Source organism: Pteropus vampyrus, unplaced genomic scaffold (assembly GCF_000151845.1).
Source record: "Pteropus vampyrus isolate Shadow unplaced genomic scaffold, Pvam_2.0 Scaffold66, whole genome shotgun sequence".
Taxonomy (NCBI): domain Eukaryota; kingdom Metazoa; phylum Chordata; class Mammalia; order Chiroptera; family Pteropodidae; genus Pteropus; species Pteropus vampyrus.
Window position 1 is genome coordinate 8,441,159 of NW_011888847.1, and position 19,432 is coordinate 8,460,590.

A 19,432-nucleotide genomic window follows, 5' to 3' on the forward strand; every position below is an offset into this window, starting at 1 on the left:
AAATTCCAATTGTCTTTCAAATTGAACTGTGAGCTGTCTACTGGAATTTTTAGAGATGGAGAGATGTCTTTAAAGCTGTACTTACAAACACACACACACACACACTCTTGTGGGAATAACTCAATTAAATATTAGCTAGAAAGGAATATAAATAAGTGCTGGAGTTTAACTGCATCATACATGCTTTTAACTTAAGTAAATTCAGCTATAAGCAGTCAGGAAAAAAAGAAAAGGAAATAGCATTTACATAGTTTAAATTTTCCACTAAATGAATCTGGACCCCATGATGAGCAAGATATGGAGAGAAAAATATATTTCCTCAGTCTCAGTTTCCAAGTGCTTCTTATTGTCTAATCCTCTTGATGCATTGAGTATATGATTTTAGGATTTAAATACGTTTTTTATACATAGTGCGTAACATGACCAAATACTTCATCTTGTATTGAACTAGAGAATCTACTTTTTTTTTTTCCATTCTAGAAGAAAATTGGTCATTTGGGGCATACTGAGAGATAATATATCAATGTCAAACTTGATAGCATTATAAGCATCTTCCAGAGTAATTTTAAACTATATTTTTTACCTTAGCTTCTGACTGAAGGACCTAATTTCTGCGTTAGATGCAGCTTCATTCTTTTTGAAAACATAGACATTATAAGTTCTTACAGTCTTCAATGTTCATTTATACAGCAAGTAATTGACTAAGTGCCTACTATGCACCAGGTACTGTTTTAGGTACTAGAATTAAAGCAATAATAACATAGTTTCCTTGCTTTCATAGAAGGAGGTTTGAGATATAAAGACCATAAGCAGATATATAATATGTCAGATGGTAGGTGCTGTGGAGAAAAATAAGAGGATAAAAGAGATAGAAAACATGAAAATAGATTGGTAGTATTTTTAAATAGTTGCTATCTTATGTACAGTGATCAGAGAAGACTTCTCTAATAATGTGTCATTTGAGCAGGGACAAGAAGGAAACGTGGTAGTGAGCTGTGATGCTATCTGGGGGATGAACATTCAAGGCAGAGGAAAAGCAAGTACAAAGTCCCTAATCCAGGAATGTGCTTCGAAGGTTTAGGAAATGGCAAGGGAGCCATGTGGCTAGAGCCATGTGGATAGCCGTGTGGATAGCCATGTGGGTAAGGAGAGTAACAGACAGTTAGATCCCAGAGGCTAAGGTTTGTAGGTTTTTAGAGGCCATTATAAGGACTTTGGCTTTTGCTTTGAGTAAGATGGGAAGCCATTGCAGGGTTTAAGGTAAGGGTAAGTGATGTCATCACTCTGGCCAGAATTACTGCTATTCAGTATATGCTTTTATGTGAATTAGAAGATGGTGCCCCTTTCTTTGGGTAGTCGTAGCCCAGGATGCATGGCTTGGTGAGCAGAGCATGGACTGGATTTTATTCTTGCTGTCCCCTCTTCCCTCTCCTTCCTCCCACCCTTGCCAATAGCCAGTGTACAGTCTGTGCAGCCATACTCAGTAGCCCTGATTCAGTGTGCTATGTGGAGAATAGACTGCAAGAGGACATGGATTGGAACCAGGAAGACCAGTTAGGAGGTACTCTCTAAGTAGAGATGTCATAGACAATTTAATATGTGTCTGGAGTTCAAAATAAATATCTAAGCTAGAGAAGTGAATGTATGAGTTATCTATGAATAAATGCTATATAAAGCTATGAGACTGGATAAGGTAGTCTATAGAGAAGGGGTTTAAACTTTGAGTCCTAGAACTCTAGACTTTAGAGCTAAGAGAGATTAGAAGGATCAAACAAAGGGGATTGAGAAGGAATTGCCAATGAAGTAAGAGGGAAACTAAGCATGGTTTCTGGTAGTCAAGAATTAAAGGTGTTTTAAAGGGGATTATCTAATCAGATTGAATTGGATACTTAAAGGGGATACTCAGTTATAAAAATAAATAATTTGATAAGTCAAGAAAAATGACAGTTGTCCCCTGGATATGGCAATATGGATAGCATAGGTAACCTTGACAAGAGCTGTTTGCTATAGTTGACAGGGAAGAAATCCTGATTGGAGTGTGTTTCAGAGAGAAAAGGAAAGAAAGTGGAGACAAAGACAATGATAAGCCTTTTAAGAAGTTTTACTATAAAGTGCAGAAGAGGGAGGAGAGATAAGGCAGTAATTTGAGGGGAATGTGCAGTTAAAGGGAGGACTTTGTTTGTTTTGACTTTGTTTGTTTTATACAACGTGTGTATATGCTAATGGGAATGATCTCAAAAATGAAGAACTGATGATGTAGCGAGGGGGACGAGTGCTGGAATGATTTCCTCAAGATCAAAGAGGCTGGGATACAGTGTACGAGTAGAGGGTTTAGCTTAGGATCAAGGGTGATTTGTCGTTACTAACAGGAAGGAAGGCAAAGCGTGGGAGTATACAATAAGTGGTGGCTGAGATAGGAGCATGTGGAAGTTCTTCCCCCACCTTTTTCTTTTTTTACTAATTCTGAGGAAACCGTCAGCCAAATCCAAATTGCGAGCATTTCTCTTAGACACCTGGCCTGAGTTCTTCAGAAAAAAAGTCAATGTCAGGAAATAGGTGAGGGAACTATTCTAAATTAGAGGAACTTGAAAAAAAAAAACTAAATGTCATTTTTTATTAGATAGTCAAAAATAGGACATGATTGAGACAATTAGGAACTTTGAATATGGATTATATATTAGATGATATTATTATATCGATATAAAATATCTTGAGTGGTAATAGTATAGTGGTTATGTAAGAGTATATCTCTGTTTCTAGGAAATACATGCTGAAGTATCTAAGCGTGAATATGATATCTGCAGCTTACCTTCAAGTGGTTCAGCAATATATGCCTTTACATGTATACAGAGAGAGAAGAAGGCATACACACGCGCAACACACACACACACACACACACACACACACACACACACACACACATATTTGTGTGTATAGAAAAAAAAAGGAAGAGAAATGCATAAATGTTTGTGTGCATATCTGTATGGCAAATACTAAGAATTGGTGAATCTAGATAAAAGGTGTTTATTTCTGTAGGTTTAAAGTTTTTCAGAAGAAAACGTTAGGAAAATGATAGATATTTTGGGTAACATTTCTTTTCATAAGTTGCAACCAAACAGTTATAAACCATAATCAGTTCTGTTTTCTCCTTTGCTACCAGTTTTGCAAGTGTAAATGTGTGGTTCTTTTCAGTCTCAATAATATGTTGGATTTTAAATACTGAGTTTGCTTCTTTCATGCCCTAGATTTGTGAAAATTTATAATGAAACATGACAAAAAAACAAACAAAAAAGAAATTTAGGAAATAAAGTTAAATCTTATAATTATTATTGTTTTAAATATTAAAAAGAGTCTTTTAAAAATCTAAATTCCAACATTAAAAGATTGGTGGCATAAATTTAATTTTAGGTTAATGCCAGGTTTTTTTTTTTGATAGGGAAATAAATTATAAAAGATTATACATGCTGTACACTTTTTTAATATATATGAAAAAGATTATATGAATTAGGGTGATTTCTGTTTTCTTTTTTTGTTCTTTACTTTTCTACAGTGAACATATACTTTTTATAATCAAGGGATGATGATAATGTAGGTAAATATTGCAAAAATAGGGCTGAGTATTAACAAAAATAGGGCTGAGTATTAACTTGTCTTAACAAGATGGAACCCTTGATGGTTTTCAGATTGGGTACCTAAAATAGAATGAAATAACACTCTTTATTTGTAGCATATTTCTTTTGAAAGTCCTCTAGTACAGAGGGAGTCATGATAGCATTGCTTCATCCAGAGGATTCTTGAGTTAATGAAGCCAGTTTTAATGATTAAGAATCTGATCATATTTTTTCCCTCAGCATTCCAGTGTAATGAACTCTGGTAAGTAAACAGAGAACCTCTTCACATTCATTGTTACCTTTTGTAAGATATGTGACAGATCCAGTTTATGCTGTATATATCTGGGGACTCAGAGGAGAGTATAAAAGTTCTGATTACAGGTAAATGTGTAATTCTGTTCGGTGTCCTTTGCAGACCTAGCAACTGTAGCGGAAGAAAAGGAGAGGCACGCCGCAAATGGAAGCCCGAAGCCAAAGTGCCCCTGCAGACTCTGCATATGACTTCTGAGAATCAGGAGAAAGTGAAAGCCCTTCTCCGAGACCTGCAAGAACAAGATGCAGATGCTGGATCTGAGTAAATTGTTTTATTTGAGTAAATTATTATATTAAGGAAGATGTATTTGCCCCTTCACATATAGTGAAGGTCTTGTGTGTCTTTGGAATACTGTATCAATACTGATTCTGTTGTGGCTATATAATTAGTTGAAAGTGAGCCAAGAGAAATAAAAGAATAATTATTCAGCAACAATTTTAGAGTGAGTTTGTTTTACAATATCTGTGAGCAATAGTACAGATTGCCTTTTCACCTTTGTTTTTTTTTCCTAGGACAGTGCTAATATGGATTCAGTAATTGCTTTATTGACAACCTTCCAAATCAAACCTTATAGTGAACAAGTAGAAGTATTGTTCTAGAAGGAAATGCTTGAGTTGATCAAATGAAGTCTTAAGATTACACTACTCATGACCATCTGCTAAGAGAAACAACTTTTACTCTTGGCTCTTTTGCTTTGTGATTTCAGTTGGAAAGGTTGATCCTTTCTATTTGCCAGAATTAATGAGTGGCCAGTCATGATCAGCTCAATTTCCATTCTGTCTACAAATCTCTCTTAGGTTTAAGAAAGGTGGTTATGCAGCAAAACAAAAAATTGGGCATGGTTTTTATGAATGGGAAGAGAGCAATGCTAGCCAAGACCTCTGTGGCTCTGGAGTCAGACGGCCTTGTTCACAATCTCTAGTCGCTCTTTACTGTATAGCCTTCGTCAGTTACTAATCCTCTCTAAGTTTTAGTTGATCACCTGAAAAATATAGATTCCAGTGTTAGCTGGCTGGGTTACTGGGAAGATTTTAAAAGAGACTACATATAAAAACCCTTAACAACATGGTACCTAGCATGTAATAAATGCCTGATAAATCTTAATTGCCAAGATACAAATTAATAGGTCAATAAAAGAGTAAATTGAATAGTGGGTAGGATGATTGAATAGTGGTTAGGATCCTATATCCTTTGGCTCTGTGAATTAAATTCTTAAACTCTTGTTAAATTTGTCTTTGAAATAACTACAAATTAATATATAATATATGAAAATGTTACTTTTTCCAGAAGAAGCATTTCTGAGGAGGAGGAGGATGATGAGCCTGATTGTGATGATGCTCAGTACTGGTCAGCTGGACAAGAAGCTTCCCTTGTTCCTGACTCTGATCCTTTGGAATGTGCTGGATCAGGCCCTGTGGAGCCTCATAATACAGAATTTATAGTCTCAACATTTGCAGTGCAAAAACTTTCCAGGTAATTGCTTTCAACATTTATGGGAGTTGGGGGAAAATTCAAAGAAACCGAAGGCATATTATAAACCCTCCCCTTGAATACTTTCCTATTGTACAGGTTCCAGCACTACCTGATGTGCCTAATATTCTCTCTTTTACGATAGGGGGATTAAGGAGGAATTAGTATTATGAAGGATGCTTTTTCAAAATATAAACCCTGCTTATATTTAGTTATAACTTTACAGACATGTATTTAAATGAATTTCACTTCTGTGATTTGTTATTACTCAATCTTTTTTTGCCATGTTTCGTGCTTGGCAGGTATGGTTTCAACCCTGAACGCTGTCAAGCAGCCCTGAGGATTTGTGATGGAGATGTTGGAGCATCACTAGAACATCTACTTACCCAGTGTTTTTCAGAGACATTTGGAGAGAGGATGAAGATCACTGAAGCAGTTTCCCATATAAGCATGGATGAGTGTGTGGAACAGCGACAAGAAGAGGCATTCGCTCTTAAGTCAATCTGTGGAGAAAAATTCATGGAAAGAATTCAGAACAGAGTCTGGACCATTGGATTAGAACTGGAGTATTTAACAAGTAAATTCTGCAAATCCAAGCAAAAGGAAAGTACCAAAAATATACAGGAGACTTCACTTGAAATCTGTAAATTTTACCTCAAAGGAAATTGTAAATTTGGATCAAAATGCAAATTCAAACATGAAGTTCCCCCAAATCAAATTGTTGGAAGAGTAGAAAGAAGTGTAGATGAGTCTCATCTTAATGCTAATGAAGATGCATCCTTTTTATACGAACTTGAAATTCGATTTTCTAAAGACCACAAATACCCCAACCAAGCTCCCCTTGTGGCATTTTATTCCACCAATGAGAATCTACCTCTGGCTTGTCGTTTACATATTTCTGAGTTCCTTTATAGCAAGGCCTTGATATTTGCAGAAACTTCAGAACCTGTCGTATATTCTTTGATAACCCTTTTAGAAGAAGAATCAGAAATAGTCAAGTTACTAACAAATACCCATCACAAGTACAGTACCCCTCCAGTGAACGTTCCGCCAGTACCCTCTGGGACCAGAATCAATAATCCCGTCTGTCGTAAACCAGTGATTCCAAATAATTCTTTTGTCTCAAGTCAAATTCCAGAAGGTAAGGCACTGATCACGTGGAGGGTGTTGTGGAGGGGGACATCCACAGTGATGGATTATTAAAGAGGTCTAGGGTTCTGAGGGCTGGTCTAGGATCTCCCAGTGATCTCAAGCAAGTCTTCTCCTCAGTCCATGGGCAAAAAGGGATGAGAATCCCCTGATCTTCAATTATAAGGCCCAGTTTTGTCACTGTGATTGGGCTCTCTGAACTGAAAGTTTGTAGTGATATGTAAATTTATTCTAGCAGTTGAGAGTTGGAAGAAACTTACATCTCAGAAAATCTGTGTCATTTAATTCATTGGTTTTATGTGTTTAATCCTGGTACTTTATATGGGATTACTTTCAAAGGAGTTTTTAGAGGTACTTTCTATACCACTATCCGTACCCTCCTGCTTTTTTTCGTACAGTAGACCCCCCAAATTCATTAGAGTAGTGCTATGTTTATGAATCCCTAAATCCTCAGAGAAATGTTGTACAGGTTTCTGGCTTTATCCAGATCCGGGTTCACTGTACAATTCTTACACCATAAGTAGACCCCCTTTTCAGAGTTTATGAAAGAATTTTCTACTATTTGTTGCTATCTTCCTTTCAGAAATAAGTTTTTGTTGTATCACAAGAGTTCCTTTGTAAATGTCAACAAGTAGAGAATAGCAAAACTGCACTGAGATGTAGATACTGGACAGTTGTCTGAGTTCACTCCTAGCCATTGGACTTGTTCCCAAATGTCAGCTTCTAGCACTGGGATTCAAATGTATTCCTCAAGAAATGACAGATTGTGGGTTGTGGACTTTTAAAAAAATAATAGTTTTGTTGAGATAAAATTTATCATAAAATTCACCCTTTTAAAATATACAATTCAGCATTTTTTAGTATTCAGAGTTGTGCAACCATGGCCACTATCTTTTCATCACCCCCAAAATAAACCCCATACCTATTAGCAGTCACTCCTTATTTCTCCTTAATCCAATTTCTCCAATCCCTGATGACCACAAATCTATATTCTGTCTCTATGGATTTGCCTATTCTGGATATTTCATAGAAATAGAATGATACAATATGTGGTTTTTTGTGATTGGCTTCTTTCACTTAGCATAATGTTTTCCAGGGTTCATTCATGTTGTAGCGTGTGTCAGTTCTTCATTCCTTTTTATTGCTAGATAATATTCCATTATATGGACATACCACATTTCGTTTATTAATTCATCATTTGATAGACATTTGGGTTGTTCTGTGTCATGGAATTTTAGGTACACTTGCAAATAGTTGAAACTTTCAGTTAATTCCTTGAATGTAAAGAACCTACTGGATTAACAAGGCATGCTGTGATTTTTTCTTGGTTTTAATTTGGTTTACAATAGCCACTTATACTTGATTAAAGTATGCTTGAAGATTCATTTTAAGTTCTTTAACAATAGTAGTAGTATTGAAATGAATGAACCTGCTTTATTCAAGCTTTAACTTTTTCTCCATTTTATGATTTTTTGTTGCTGTTGTTACTTTGTTAGATAGTGACTTTCCCCCTTTGCTAAAGAAAGGGCTCCATATCGAAAATGTTTCCTTTTATCCCCTTCAAGTTGAAAAAGAATCAGAACCTGAGGAGGAGACAGATGAGGATGAAGGTCCTGCACCAGTTATAGTGGAGAATGAAAGCTATGTGAACCTTAAGAAAAAGATTTCCAAAAGATATGACTGGCAGGCAAAATCAGTACATGCTGAAAATGCTAAAATCTGCAAGCAGTTCCAAATAAAACAGGTAGGGTATTCTGAGAGAATGGCTAGCGTTGCTTCCCTAATGTATGGATAAAGGGATTAAGAACTGAGAATCTTTGGCTACCCTCCCTAACATGCATTTGGTTCTCCTACTGAGTGGTCAAAATTGTTGCATGCCACAGCAAAGTTGGGTGCATGTTCTAGACAGTTTTGGGAAATCCAGTGGCTGGTGATAATAAAACACACACATATATACCAAATACTCTTAGAATCATGTGGCTTTGGTACTGTGATAGACAATCAGACAAATGAAAGGAAAATTAATACTGTGATTTACATTAAAGAAATCAGTGTAGAAAAGAAAGATAAGGAAGGACTCATCTATTTCAAAGGCTCACAGGATAAATAACTTGCTCGAAGTCACATAGCTAGTATGTGGTAACCCAGAAGTTCAAGCTAATGCTCTGTTTCTGAAGCCCATGTTGTTTTTACCCCATTCACATGAAGATTGTTCTCAGAGAATCCACAGTAAACTGTTAGGGCAGAGTTGGATGTGGACAAAGGCGAGTTGCTTAACCAGTTTAGGGATTGGATTAGAGATGTTGTCTAAGGGCCCTTCTGGTTCTATAGTTCTGTGATTCTGATTTTTGACACAGTGTAAAACTATCACATATATAGTGCAATAGCCATAGAATGCCCAAATGAGTAGAAATTAACACCATAAATAATAAGGTGGTAGAAACAAAAATGTACATATTCAATTTTGTCACTGTGCTTAGAGGTAATAAATTTATGTGATAAAACTATATGTAGAAAACGATGTGTTAGTATAAATTTCTTACATTATTCAAAAATACGTCCACAGTTTTAATGTATAGTGCTGTGTATATAGCATTGGCCATTAGATGTCAGGCTGAGTTACACAGATCTGATGACTGGCCAAAAAGAACCCGTTGGAGAATGTTCTACTATTATTGATTTTGGTAAAAATCTGATACTGTATAGAACTATGCTGTCCAATATGGTAGCCCCCAGTCTTGTGTGGCTATTTAAATTTAAATTAATTAAATAAAATTTTAAAATTCAGTTCCTAATAGCACTGGCCACAACAAAGTGTTCAGTAGCCAGAGGTTGCTATAGCGGACAGTGTAAATATGGAACATTTCCATCTTCACAAAAAGTTCTGTTGGACCACGCTGGTATAAAGAGTTTTGCTAGGAGGAGCTGGATAGGTGCTAGGCAAGAAGGGATTATGTCTCTTATAGGATCTTTTAGTTTATTCCGATGTAGGAAAACCACACAGATTCCCCAGCTGATTCTGGCTGATTGTCTGAGCAGCCTTCTGACTAAAGTCATTAGCATCCAGCCCCCAAAACTCGGCAGTTTCTGTCTTTGAACAAATTGTTAAAGAAAGAAAGGGTGGGTCTAACTATGGGATTCCACATTCAGAGCTTCATGAAAGGTGGTTTCAAAGTAACCCAACTGATGCCTTATCTTTTACTTTTTTAGGCTTCCAGACAGTTCCAATCAATTCTGCAAGAAAGACAATCACTCCCTGCTTGGGAAGAAAGAGAAACCATTCTTAAATTGTTGAGCAAGCACCAAGTACTTGTTATAAGTGGTATGACTGGGTAAGAACGCAGTTTATTCATAATGCAGCTTGGATCTATAAATATGTATGTACCCTTGTTACCATAGCCAGTTCTACTTCTGAAAAGTCAGTAGCTGGTGTTATTTGTGCTTTTTCTTGTCAAATAATAAATAATATTTCACAAGAGCTAATACCACGGCATCTGTAGCCAACAGAGCCAAATTACAAAAAAAACGAAAACAAAAATCAGAAATACATCTAGGAACTTATAGACATTGTATACCTCTGCCTTGAGATAATTTTAAGGCAGAAGGTTTAGCTGAAGGCTTTTAGCTTGAAAACTTTTCATCTTTTAAATTTATTCCGATTTCTCTAGCACTTTTTTGCTCTTTTAAGAACAACTTAGGGCACATTATTTTTCCTGTTTCACAGTCTCCATGTTACCCAAACCTATTTAGCAGGGGCAAGTCGCAGATATAATTTAGTTATCTATTCAGAGGTTTTCAGTTTAATAATTACATTTGTGCCCAGACTCACTGATATAGTAGTAACTTTGTGCCTTGTAGTTTCTTATCTTTCTTACTTCATTTTACCTATAGCCAAATTAATACACATCAAAGCGAAAAATATAAGGTATTTTAATATTCATAAGAGAATACTCCTACTTCTTCAGGATTCATATGTAAAGGTCACATTCCTAGAGGTATTTATAGACCTTAATCTAATGTCTATTCAATAGTCCCTTTATTACAGATGATAGTAAACTATTAATAGGATTCTGAGTGCAAATTCCTAAGAGTTATCAGCTGTAGGTAATAAGTTAGTAGGTTGGTTTAGTAGATAGATGAAGCTGAACAGCTTTTATTCTAATTAGCTTTCTCATTTCCTCATTGCATGCAATTGCTTCTTAAGTTAACTAGCACTTGAAAACTCTCATTTTAGGTCTATTTGTTTTGACATACAGATGTGGGAAAACCACACAGATTCCACAGTTTATTCTGGATGATTCTCTGAACGGACCACCGGAGAAAGTGGCTAACATCATCTGTACCCAACCCCGACGAATCTCTGCCATCTCCGTCGCAGAACGTGTTGCTAAAGAGAGAGCAGAAAGAGTGGGTCTGACTGTGGGGTACCAGATCCGGTTAGAGAGTGTCAAGGTTTGCATGCACTGCTTATTTCTCGATAACAGAAGTTTACAGTTTTCAAGTATATAGAGTTCTTGGTGTCTGGAGATTCATGGGCAATTTGGAATATACTTCAGTCCTTTTAGAAATATTTTGGAATAAGAACTCTTACTTGGGTGTACTTTCTTCCTCTATAAAGACCTTTTATTCTTTACTGGCAGAAGTGACCTGGTAAATGCTATTTTGATGTTAAACCCAGGACTTAATCCATTTAACTGAATAAGGAATGAACAAATTCAGAATTAATTTTATCAGTCACTGTTGTTTTATGTTTTATAGTAATTTTTGAATGTTTTTTATGAGTCTTAACCTTAAAATTTTGATATGAAGTAGAAAAGCTCTTACTCTTGTTGCCAGCAAGAAACTGCAGTTAGTATGGTTTATATTAAATGGAACTACTGATGTTTTCAATATTCTTCATCCCTATTCATTCAAAATGGCTTCTCTAGGAAAGTGTTCCTTTTATTCAAAAATGTCATGAATGCTTTCCATGCTCTTTTACATGTAAGTCTTCAGCCACCAGACTGTTATACTGCACCACAGGAGTGCTTCTGAGAAGGCTAGAAGGGGATACAGCTCTACAGGGGGTCACCCATATCATTGTTGATGAAGTTCATGAGAGGACAGAAGAAAGGTAAAACAAAGATTTTCCAAATGAATACCAGCACACATAAAATAAGACATGGCTGAAAGAATTTTATTCTGCTTCCAGTTCAGTTTCTGAGACCTAATAAAGGTAATTTGCCAAGAGAAGGCCTAAGTTAGAGAAGAGGAGCTGCTTTCCTGGTCTCCAGAGCCTATAATACTAAAAAAATGCCAGGAGAGAACATATTCATCACTAGAAGAGTCATCCTATTAGATGGACATCATCTAATAAGAGACACATAACACCCTCCCGGGCATCATGCTGAACTAGGCACTGGACTAAACAGGAATTACAGACGTGGTGCATGCTGTAGCTGATAGATTGATCAATATAGGCTTCCTTCTTAGTTCTTTTAGCCAGTCATCCAGTCCTGACATTCATTCATATATTTACTGAGCCTGTATTAAATACCAAGTGATCTATTAATTCCTGGGGATTCTATAGCGAACAATATATATGGTTCTCTTTTATCTCTTATGGTCTTGTAGGAAAAACAATGAACAAGTAAACACAAATAAATAATTACAATTTAGAATAATTGCTATGAAGGAATAAACAGATGCTGTTTCAGACAACAGACGCATAAGATAGAGATCATCTCTCTGAAGAGATAACATTTACATTAAAACCTGAAATAGGAGGAGTCCTATGTGACAAATGGGGGCAAGGCTAGCATTTACAAAGACTCTGCAGTGGGAAGGGGCTTCGTGAGTCCAGAAACCAGAGGAAGGCCAGTATAGCTGGTGTGTAGTAAATGACAAGAAAAGTGTCAGGTAGAAAAAGCAGGAACCAGATATTCCAGGGCCTTATACATCATGGATAATAAAGCACTTGGTTTTTAGTTAAATGGAATTAGAAGGCATTAAAGCATTGAGGTATAAAATCAAAATTCTTCATATTTTAAAAGAAAGGGCCAGGTAAATAGATGGCATTAATCATAGTTTGTCATGTGCATCAGGCTCTAGACAGTAAAAAAAAAAAACAAGTGAGAAAAAGAGAGATGATCCTGTGAAAATTATGAGACTTTCCCAAAAAAGGACTGTACTATTGTAAATATCTTGAGAAGAAAATCCAAGTTAAGTTGGTAGACTGACACAGTAGACGATAGCTAATAGCAAAACTAAAAAATAAAAGAAACAACTTGAAGCCCCAATTACTGCTGATAAAAAGTTTTTAAGAACTGAACAGGGAAGACATATGATCAGAAGACTATTTGTTAGAAAAAATAAATATCCTAATATACTAGTAAATATGAAATATGAAGTAATTAGAAACTGAAGAAAAGCAGACTCATATAAAAAGAGCATTAAAATAAAAAGAAAGAATTCCTAGAACAAGACAATAATAAATTTTAAATGACTATACACAAAACACTGAGAATCTTTGAGGGGCAAATAATCTTTTATAGAGATTCCAGAAAACCAAGGGTTGGGGGGAGGGTAAATAATGTCATTTTGCAGCTAAATGTTCAAATAGAATTTTGAAAAAAAAAATTTTTTTTAACAGTCAAGGAACAACTTGGAAGAGGAAATCAAATGAAATATTCAACCAGACTAATAATATTAAAATAATTTTATTATAAAAATAAATTTTAAAATTTTAGAGGAAATTATATCCAGTGTAATTTTGAGTACAATGAATAGCTCAGGGGTTTCATAACATTTATACTTCCTCAAACCCAGAGAAACTGAAGCAGAGCACTGGATCTGGTTTCTGGCTGCAGTATTGTTCCCAAAAAGAGAAAGATTTTTGTAAAGCCTATAAAACGATCTATAGAATATCAGCAGTTTAAAATTCAGTGTATTTTCACATCTGAATAAAGAGAAATTACACATTAGAGAAGGGAGTCTCACACATTTACAATTCCCAGTCTTTGGAGAAGGAGTGTAGAAATTACAAGAAAAAGTAGGGGAATATTTACTAGCTCAGATCGGAAAAAGCAGAAAATAGGAGTAAAATCTAGGAACCAAGATTACTAAAATTACAGCCAAAATTAAAGGTTGAATATAGAAACGTTACAACTGTGTTAAAATTTTTAAACAAATTTTGTGATTGTAGAGATACCAACATGATTATTTTCAGACATTTAGAAAACACCAAAGAAATGTAAAGAAAAATAATTTCTATCACCTATAAAATTGCTAACTACATGTTAGGATTTTGGTCTGTTTTCTTCTGGGAGTATATTAGGAATTGGAGAGAAGTGGTAGAGAAAGAGATTTATCTCCACAAACATTACTGGGCTTATATAGTTTTGTGTACTGCTTTTGATCTAATAGTTAAAATGATAGCATGAACTATATTTGAAATTAGTATACTAATAATTGCATAAGGAAATTCTAAAGTATGAGGTTACCATTGGTTAACCATTTGCCTATTGTTACGTTACTTCCTTTTACCTAAAAAAGAAACAAAATAGTCATAAATATAATTAAAGAGAATTAAATAGTATAATAATATGCTCTCATTAAAAATTGAAACAATACAGATATAATATCTTAACACTCCCAAACCATTCCCTACCATGTCTCCAGAGATAACTATATTGATCAGATTCGTGATTATGTCCTACTATACATTGTCATATAAGCTTACTTTGTTAGGAAGAGGTACTTTTGTTTCCCAACCTTTTTTTCTTACACAAATGATATAGTCATTTAATAAGTTAACAAATATTTATTAAGCATCTACTATGTTCTAGATACTGAAGTAGTGAACAAACTAACCAAAATCAGAGAGTTCATATTCTAGTTGGAGAACACAACAATAAGTAAGATAAATAAGTAAAATATAGAGTATGTCAAGTACTAAGAAGAAAAAGGGTAATATGAAATGCAGGGGAGGGTAGCATTTGAAAATTTAAATAGGGTAGATAGGGCAAGTCTGGCTGAAAAGGTATCGTTTGAGTAAAGACTTGAGAGAAGTGTGAGGGAGCTACCTCTATGAATATCTGGGAGAAGCTCATTGCCGGCAGATTAATAACATAAGCAAGGACCTGAGGTTCATGCCTTAAAGGACAGCAAGGAGGACAGTATGACTGGAGCCAAATGAATAAGAGGGAGAGCAGTAGGAAATGTGGCCTTGTTAGTGAGGACATCAATAAGAAGGGCCTTGTTAGTGAGGACGTCAATAAGAAGTCACCGAAGGATTATAAGTAGAAGGGTAGCACCATAAGATTTTCATTTGAACAGAATTTTTCAACCACTGTATTGATAACAGATTTCAAGGGGCAAAGGCTGAAGCAGGGAGACCAGTTAGGGTATTGCTATTCTATAGTACATGTCATTCTACCACTTAGGGTTTTTTTCACTAACACTGTCATAGAGATGTTTTCATGTAAGTATTTAGAGCTCTACCTTATTCCTTTATTTTGTCTCACATTATTCCATAGAATGGATGATATTATAATTAACCATTTCTTGGTTGAGGGGTATTTACGTTGATTTCACTGTTTTGCTGCTACAACCAGTGCCATAATGAAAACCTTTGTATATGTCTCTTTATATATATGTAGATGTCAAGTAGAATTATCAAATGTAATGATAAATCCTATTGGTATTTTGATTGGTACCACACTGAATTTAGTTTGTTTAGGGGAAATCTATATCTCTTTAATATTAAGTCTTCACAGCTAGGCACATAACACATCATTCTGTGAGTGTTATAATTGTTTTCACACAGGTCTTACACATTCCTTGCTCAAAATATATCAAAAGTTATTCTTTTCATTTATTGAATTTTTTTGATCCTCAGTTTCTTTTATTTCCTCTAGTGACTTCTTGCTGCTAGTTTTGAAGGATATTGTGTTGCAGAGACCAACTCTTCAAGTTATTCTGATGAGTGCAACTTTAAATGCTGAGCTCTTTTCAGAATATTTCAGTTCCTGCCCAGTTATTACTATACCAGGTGATTAAAATGCATCATTAAATATGTATTGTTCTAGTAAGCAAATGAAATTATTTTAAAGTTAAATTGAGATATAAATTCATAGATATTTATTCCTTTTTCTAGAGAAGTGATTCTTTTATAACGAAATGATAGCCATATAACGAAATTAATAAAGAGGCAACATTATGTCCATTAGTCAGGAGATTTCTATTTTATACGTGCTGTTCTGAAAAGTCTAGGTTATTAGCATTTCTAGCGTTCCATTGTGTTTAACATCAAAATATGAGCTTATAGTGGTAACCTGTCATAAAGAAAGAAGGTATATCTGTGTATAGCATATTCGTTCATTGTGGATTCTGCTGAATTTCTGGATATTGGTCCACTCTGGGAGTAAGTGAAATTGGATAGTCTGTCTTCTTTTGGTGCTTTCAGTCTCATTATAGGATTAATTTATCACCTTGGGCTTTGGTTTATCCTTCTGCAATTGATTGCCAAGGGATAATTCAGAAGCACAGACTAATGAATAGTAGTACTGTTTGTTCTAGTTATAGAGGATATTGACAGTAGATTTAAAGAAGAAATTGTATGCTTGATCTAGAATACAGTTGTTGAATATTTAAAAGTCCCCCGTGGGGCAGGAGGGGAGGGCGGGAAAGGCTAAACACCTTTTTTTTAAAAAAAGGTAAAATAAGTTTTATTAGCAAGTGATCTCTCCCCCTATACACTTCTATTTTCTTTACTAACTGGAATCTACCTGTTCTAATTTCTATCATCAAAACATTGTTGATGGTGGAGTTTTTTTAATATATATATGCTTTTAAGGCCACAGAACAAATAGTACCGTATTGTGCCAAGCTTTAAGATAATTTTGCTATACAAACTATTTTAAAATAGTTGAACAGGTATTCTGGGGCTTTTTATTTTATTTTATTTTATTTATTTTATTTTATTTATTTTATTTTTTATTTTATTTTATTTTACTTTCTATTTTATTTGTTTTTCCAGGTCGTACATTTCCTGTTGATCAGTTTTTTCTGGAAGATGCAATTGCTGTGACAAGGTAAGGAAGACATTAATTAAGGTTTGGTGAAAGTCTTTGAGAACAGAATTATTTGATCTCAAGAGTGCCAGGATACTAATAAATGTGTTAGTTTTTCTTCTAATTTTTCTATTTGAACATTTTATTTCCTCCTTTCCTTCAGCAAATATTTATTATACAAATTATTTGCAATTCGCAGGTGGTATTATGTATTAAGAGTACCAACCCTAGAGCCCTAATTTAAACTATGGTCTCTGGGTAATAATGATGTCTCTCTGTAGCTTCATTGGTAGGGAGTGTTGACAGTAGGGGAGGCTGTGCGTGTGCGGGGGACAAGGAGGTGAAATCTCTGTACCTTCTGCGCAGTATTGCTGTGAACCTAAAACTACTCTAAAAAATAAAGTCTGTTAAAAGAAATGATGAAGGACCAGATTTATGGAGACTTTAACATGAAAAAGAAAGTTTTCATGTTTTCTGATTCTGCAGCCAGACTGCCAGTATTTAAATCCTTCTGCTTACTAACTCTAACATTGGCGAGTAGCTGAATCTTTCTGTGACTCAGTTTTATCACATGTAAAATGGGAATATTAGTAGCTGCTTCACAGCATTGTTATGAGGATTGATTAATTAATTAATACTTGGAATTAATATTTTAAAAGTGCTTTGAACTATGCCTGGCACATAGTGCTTTATAAATGTTAGCTATTATTAAAATCATCATTCTACCCGCAAGGAATTGCAGTATAGTTTGAGTGTTAAGACGTCTCTATCATTTCAGTACTGAGTAGAAAATGGTAATGTCTTTTGGGTACAAACAGATTTCTTTCCTTTGAAAGCCCTACATTCTCTTCCTACTCTTTAACCTTGAAGATTCCTTGCACTGTTTCTTCTCACTATTAAACTCTTCCTTAGCTCTCTTAGACTCATGTGATTTCTGCAGTCACCTCTGTGCCAGGAACTCCCAGATCAGTATCTTCATTCCTGACCTCTGAGCTCCAGAATGAAAATACCTTGATGTCTGGCACCTTAAACTCAACTCAGAATTTTTCTCCTTCTCCCTGCTCCTTTCATTCTTAATAAGCCTCTCACTCCAATGCTGTATTTGTTTAATGGTACAATATTTTCAAAGTAAAATCTAAAAACAGTGGATCTCTAGTGTGCAATAAACAAACTTTTGGAGCTTATTAGAATTGTTATTTTCTTGACCCTCTTCCACTTCCATTAAATGTGAACCTCTAGGAAAATCATCATCAACTAGTTTATCTGTATTTATTCTCTCACTTTTTCAAATTCACTGCCTCCAGAATTTTCTTAAAACAGAGCCAAAAGCATTCCAGTGTGTTCCTCACCAGAAATAGGGCACAGCCAGCAGAATCCTGAACTGGTGGAAGAATAGCACATGAATTCAGCAGAAAGAGAACAGTTTTCTCCTGAATGAACACATAAAAATAGATGAATATTTTTGTTCACCAAAAGACCCACATACACACAGACACATCCCTTTGTCTTCCTTCCTCAGGTATGTGTTACAGGATGGGAGCCCATATACGCGCTCCATGAAACAGATGTCAAAGGAGAAGCTTAAAGCAAGGCGTAACAGAACTGCATTTGAAGAAGTGGAAGAAGACCTGAGACTTTCCCTTCACCTTCAGGATCAGGATTATGTCAGAGATGCAGTGCCTGATCAACAATTGGATTTTAAGCAGCTCCTGGCCCGCTATAAAGGTAATGTGCTTCCTGGGGAATATTACAGTTATGCCAAAGATAACTACAGTTGATCCTTGAACAACATGAGCTTGAACTGTGTGAGTCCCCTTATAAACAGATTTTTAGAAATAAATACTATAAATGTTTTTTCTCTTATGATTTTCTGAATAACGTCTTCTTTCTTCTAGCTTACTTTATTATAAGAATACAATATGTAATACATTCCTTCTTGGTACAGTGTATCAGGAGGCACGTGATGCTGGTTTGTCCTATCATTGGTGCGTTAACTTTGATCACGTTGTTAAGGTGATATCAGCTAGGTTTCTCCTCTGTGTAGTTACCATTTATTTCCTTTATAATTATTAAGTCAGTTGTCAAGAGATATTTGAGACTATTTAAATATCCTATAATATCATCAAAATTCACCCGCTAGTTTTAGCATTATTCATGGGATTTTCAAACAACATTTTTTGAGGGACCACCCTGTGCTAACCATTTTTGTATACATTGTTAGGGGCTCCCTCCTCCCATGCCAGACCTCACTCAGCTATTCTTTGTTCCTAGATAGTCTTCTATATGTATAAGCTGAGTTGAACCCACAAAAACCTCAAGATTACTACTTTTGCTTTCTTCCTTAAAGCCTAGACCAGAGATAGGTCTCAGCTGCTTTTCCTCCTCTCTTTTTCCTGGACTGCCACCCCAACTCCTCTTAGTCCTTCCCCCGAAAAAGTGTTTACTCTTCAAGGAGTAAGGACCCCCATTCCCCTATTACTCTTTCATAGAGAAGCCAGTGAGTTTTCCTTTTTCCCTTTCCACCAAAGACTGTATTCCCAGTCCTGCATAGGAAATGGTAATCTTCAAGGAATTAGAGTGTTAGAAATTAGAAAAGTATGTTCGGTAACAGAGGTTGCCAAAGTTCAGAAAGCACTTTTGAGAATTCCTTTCTAAGGAAGGAGGTTGGCAGATTTGAGGTCAGGAAACCTGGCTCTGCCACTGGCTTCTGTATGATGCTGAGCTGATCGCTTAGCTTCTCTTAGCCTCCCTTGCCTTGTAAAAAAAAGACTTGATATAATTGCTCACAGCACTCTTTCACTATTCAGAAAATTAAAGAATATTCCCAAGCTCAATTT

The 19,432-nt window shown here is 35.4% G+C and overlaps 1 protein-coding gene across 6 annotated transcripts in view; it reads left to right on the plus strand.

The window, feature by feature from the left end:
• DHX57 (DExH-box helicase 57) overlaps positions 1 to 19,432 on the plus strand; it is a 53,322-nt gene that overhangs the window by 8,558 nt on the left and 25,332 nt on the right. For all 6 annotated transcript variants that reach the window (XM_023531339.1, XM_023531340.1, XM_023531341.1 and 3 more), the window contains exons 3-12: positions 4,027 to 4,185; positions 5,212 to 5,397; positions 5,697 to 6,535; positions 8,109 to 8,287; positions 9,754 to 9,875; positions 10,800 to 10,995; positions 11,532 to 11,656; positions 15,441 to 15,574; positions 16,562 to 16,616; positions 18,115 to 18,320. In XM_023531339.1, coding sequence (XP_023387107.1) covers positions 4,027 to 4,185; positions 5,212 to 5,397; positions 5,697 to 6,535; positions 8,109 to 8,287; positions 9,754 to 9,875; positions 10,800 to 10,995; positions 11,532 to 11,656; positions 15,441 to 15,574; positions 16,562 to 16,616; positions 18,115 to 18,320 — 2,201 coding nt within the window. The remainder of the gene's footprint in view (positions 1 to 4,026; positions 4,186 to 5,211; positions 5,398 to 5,696; positions 6,536 to 8,108; positions 8,288 to 9,753; positions 9,876 to 10,799; positions 10,996 to 11,531; positions 11,657 to 15,440; positions 15,575 to 16,561; positions 16,617 to 18,114; positions 18,321 to 19,432) is intronic.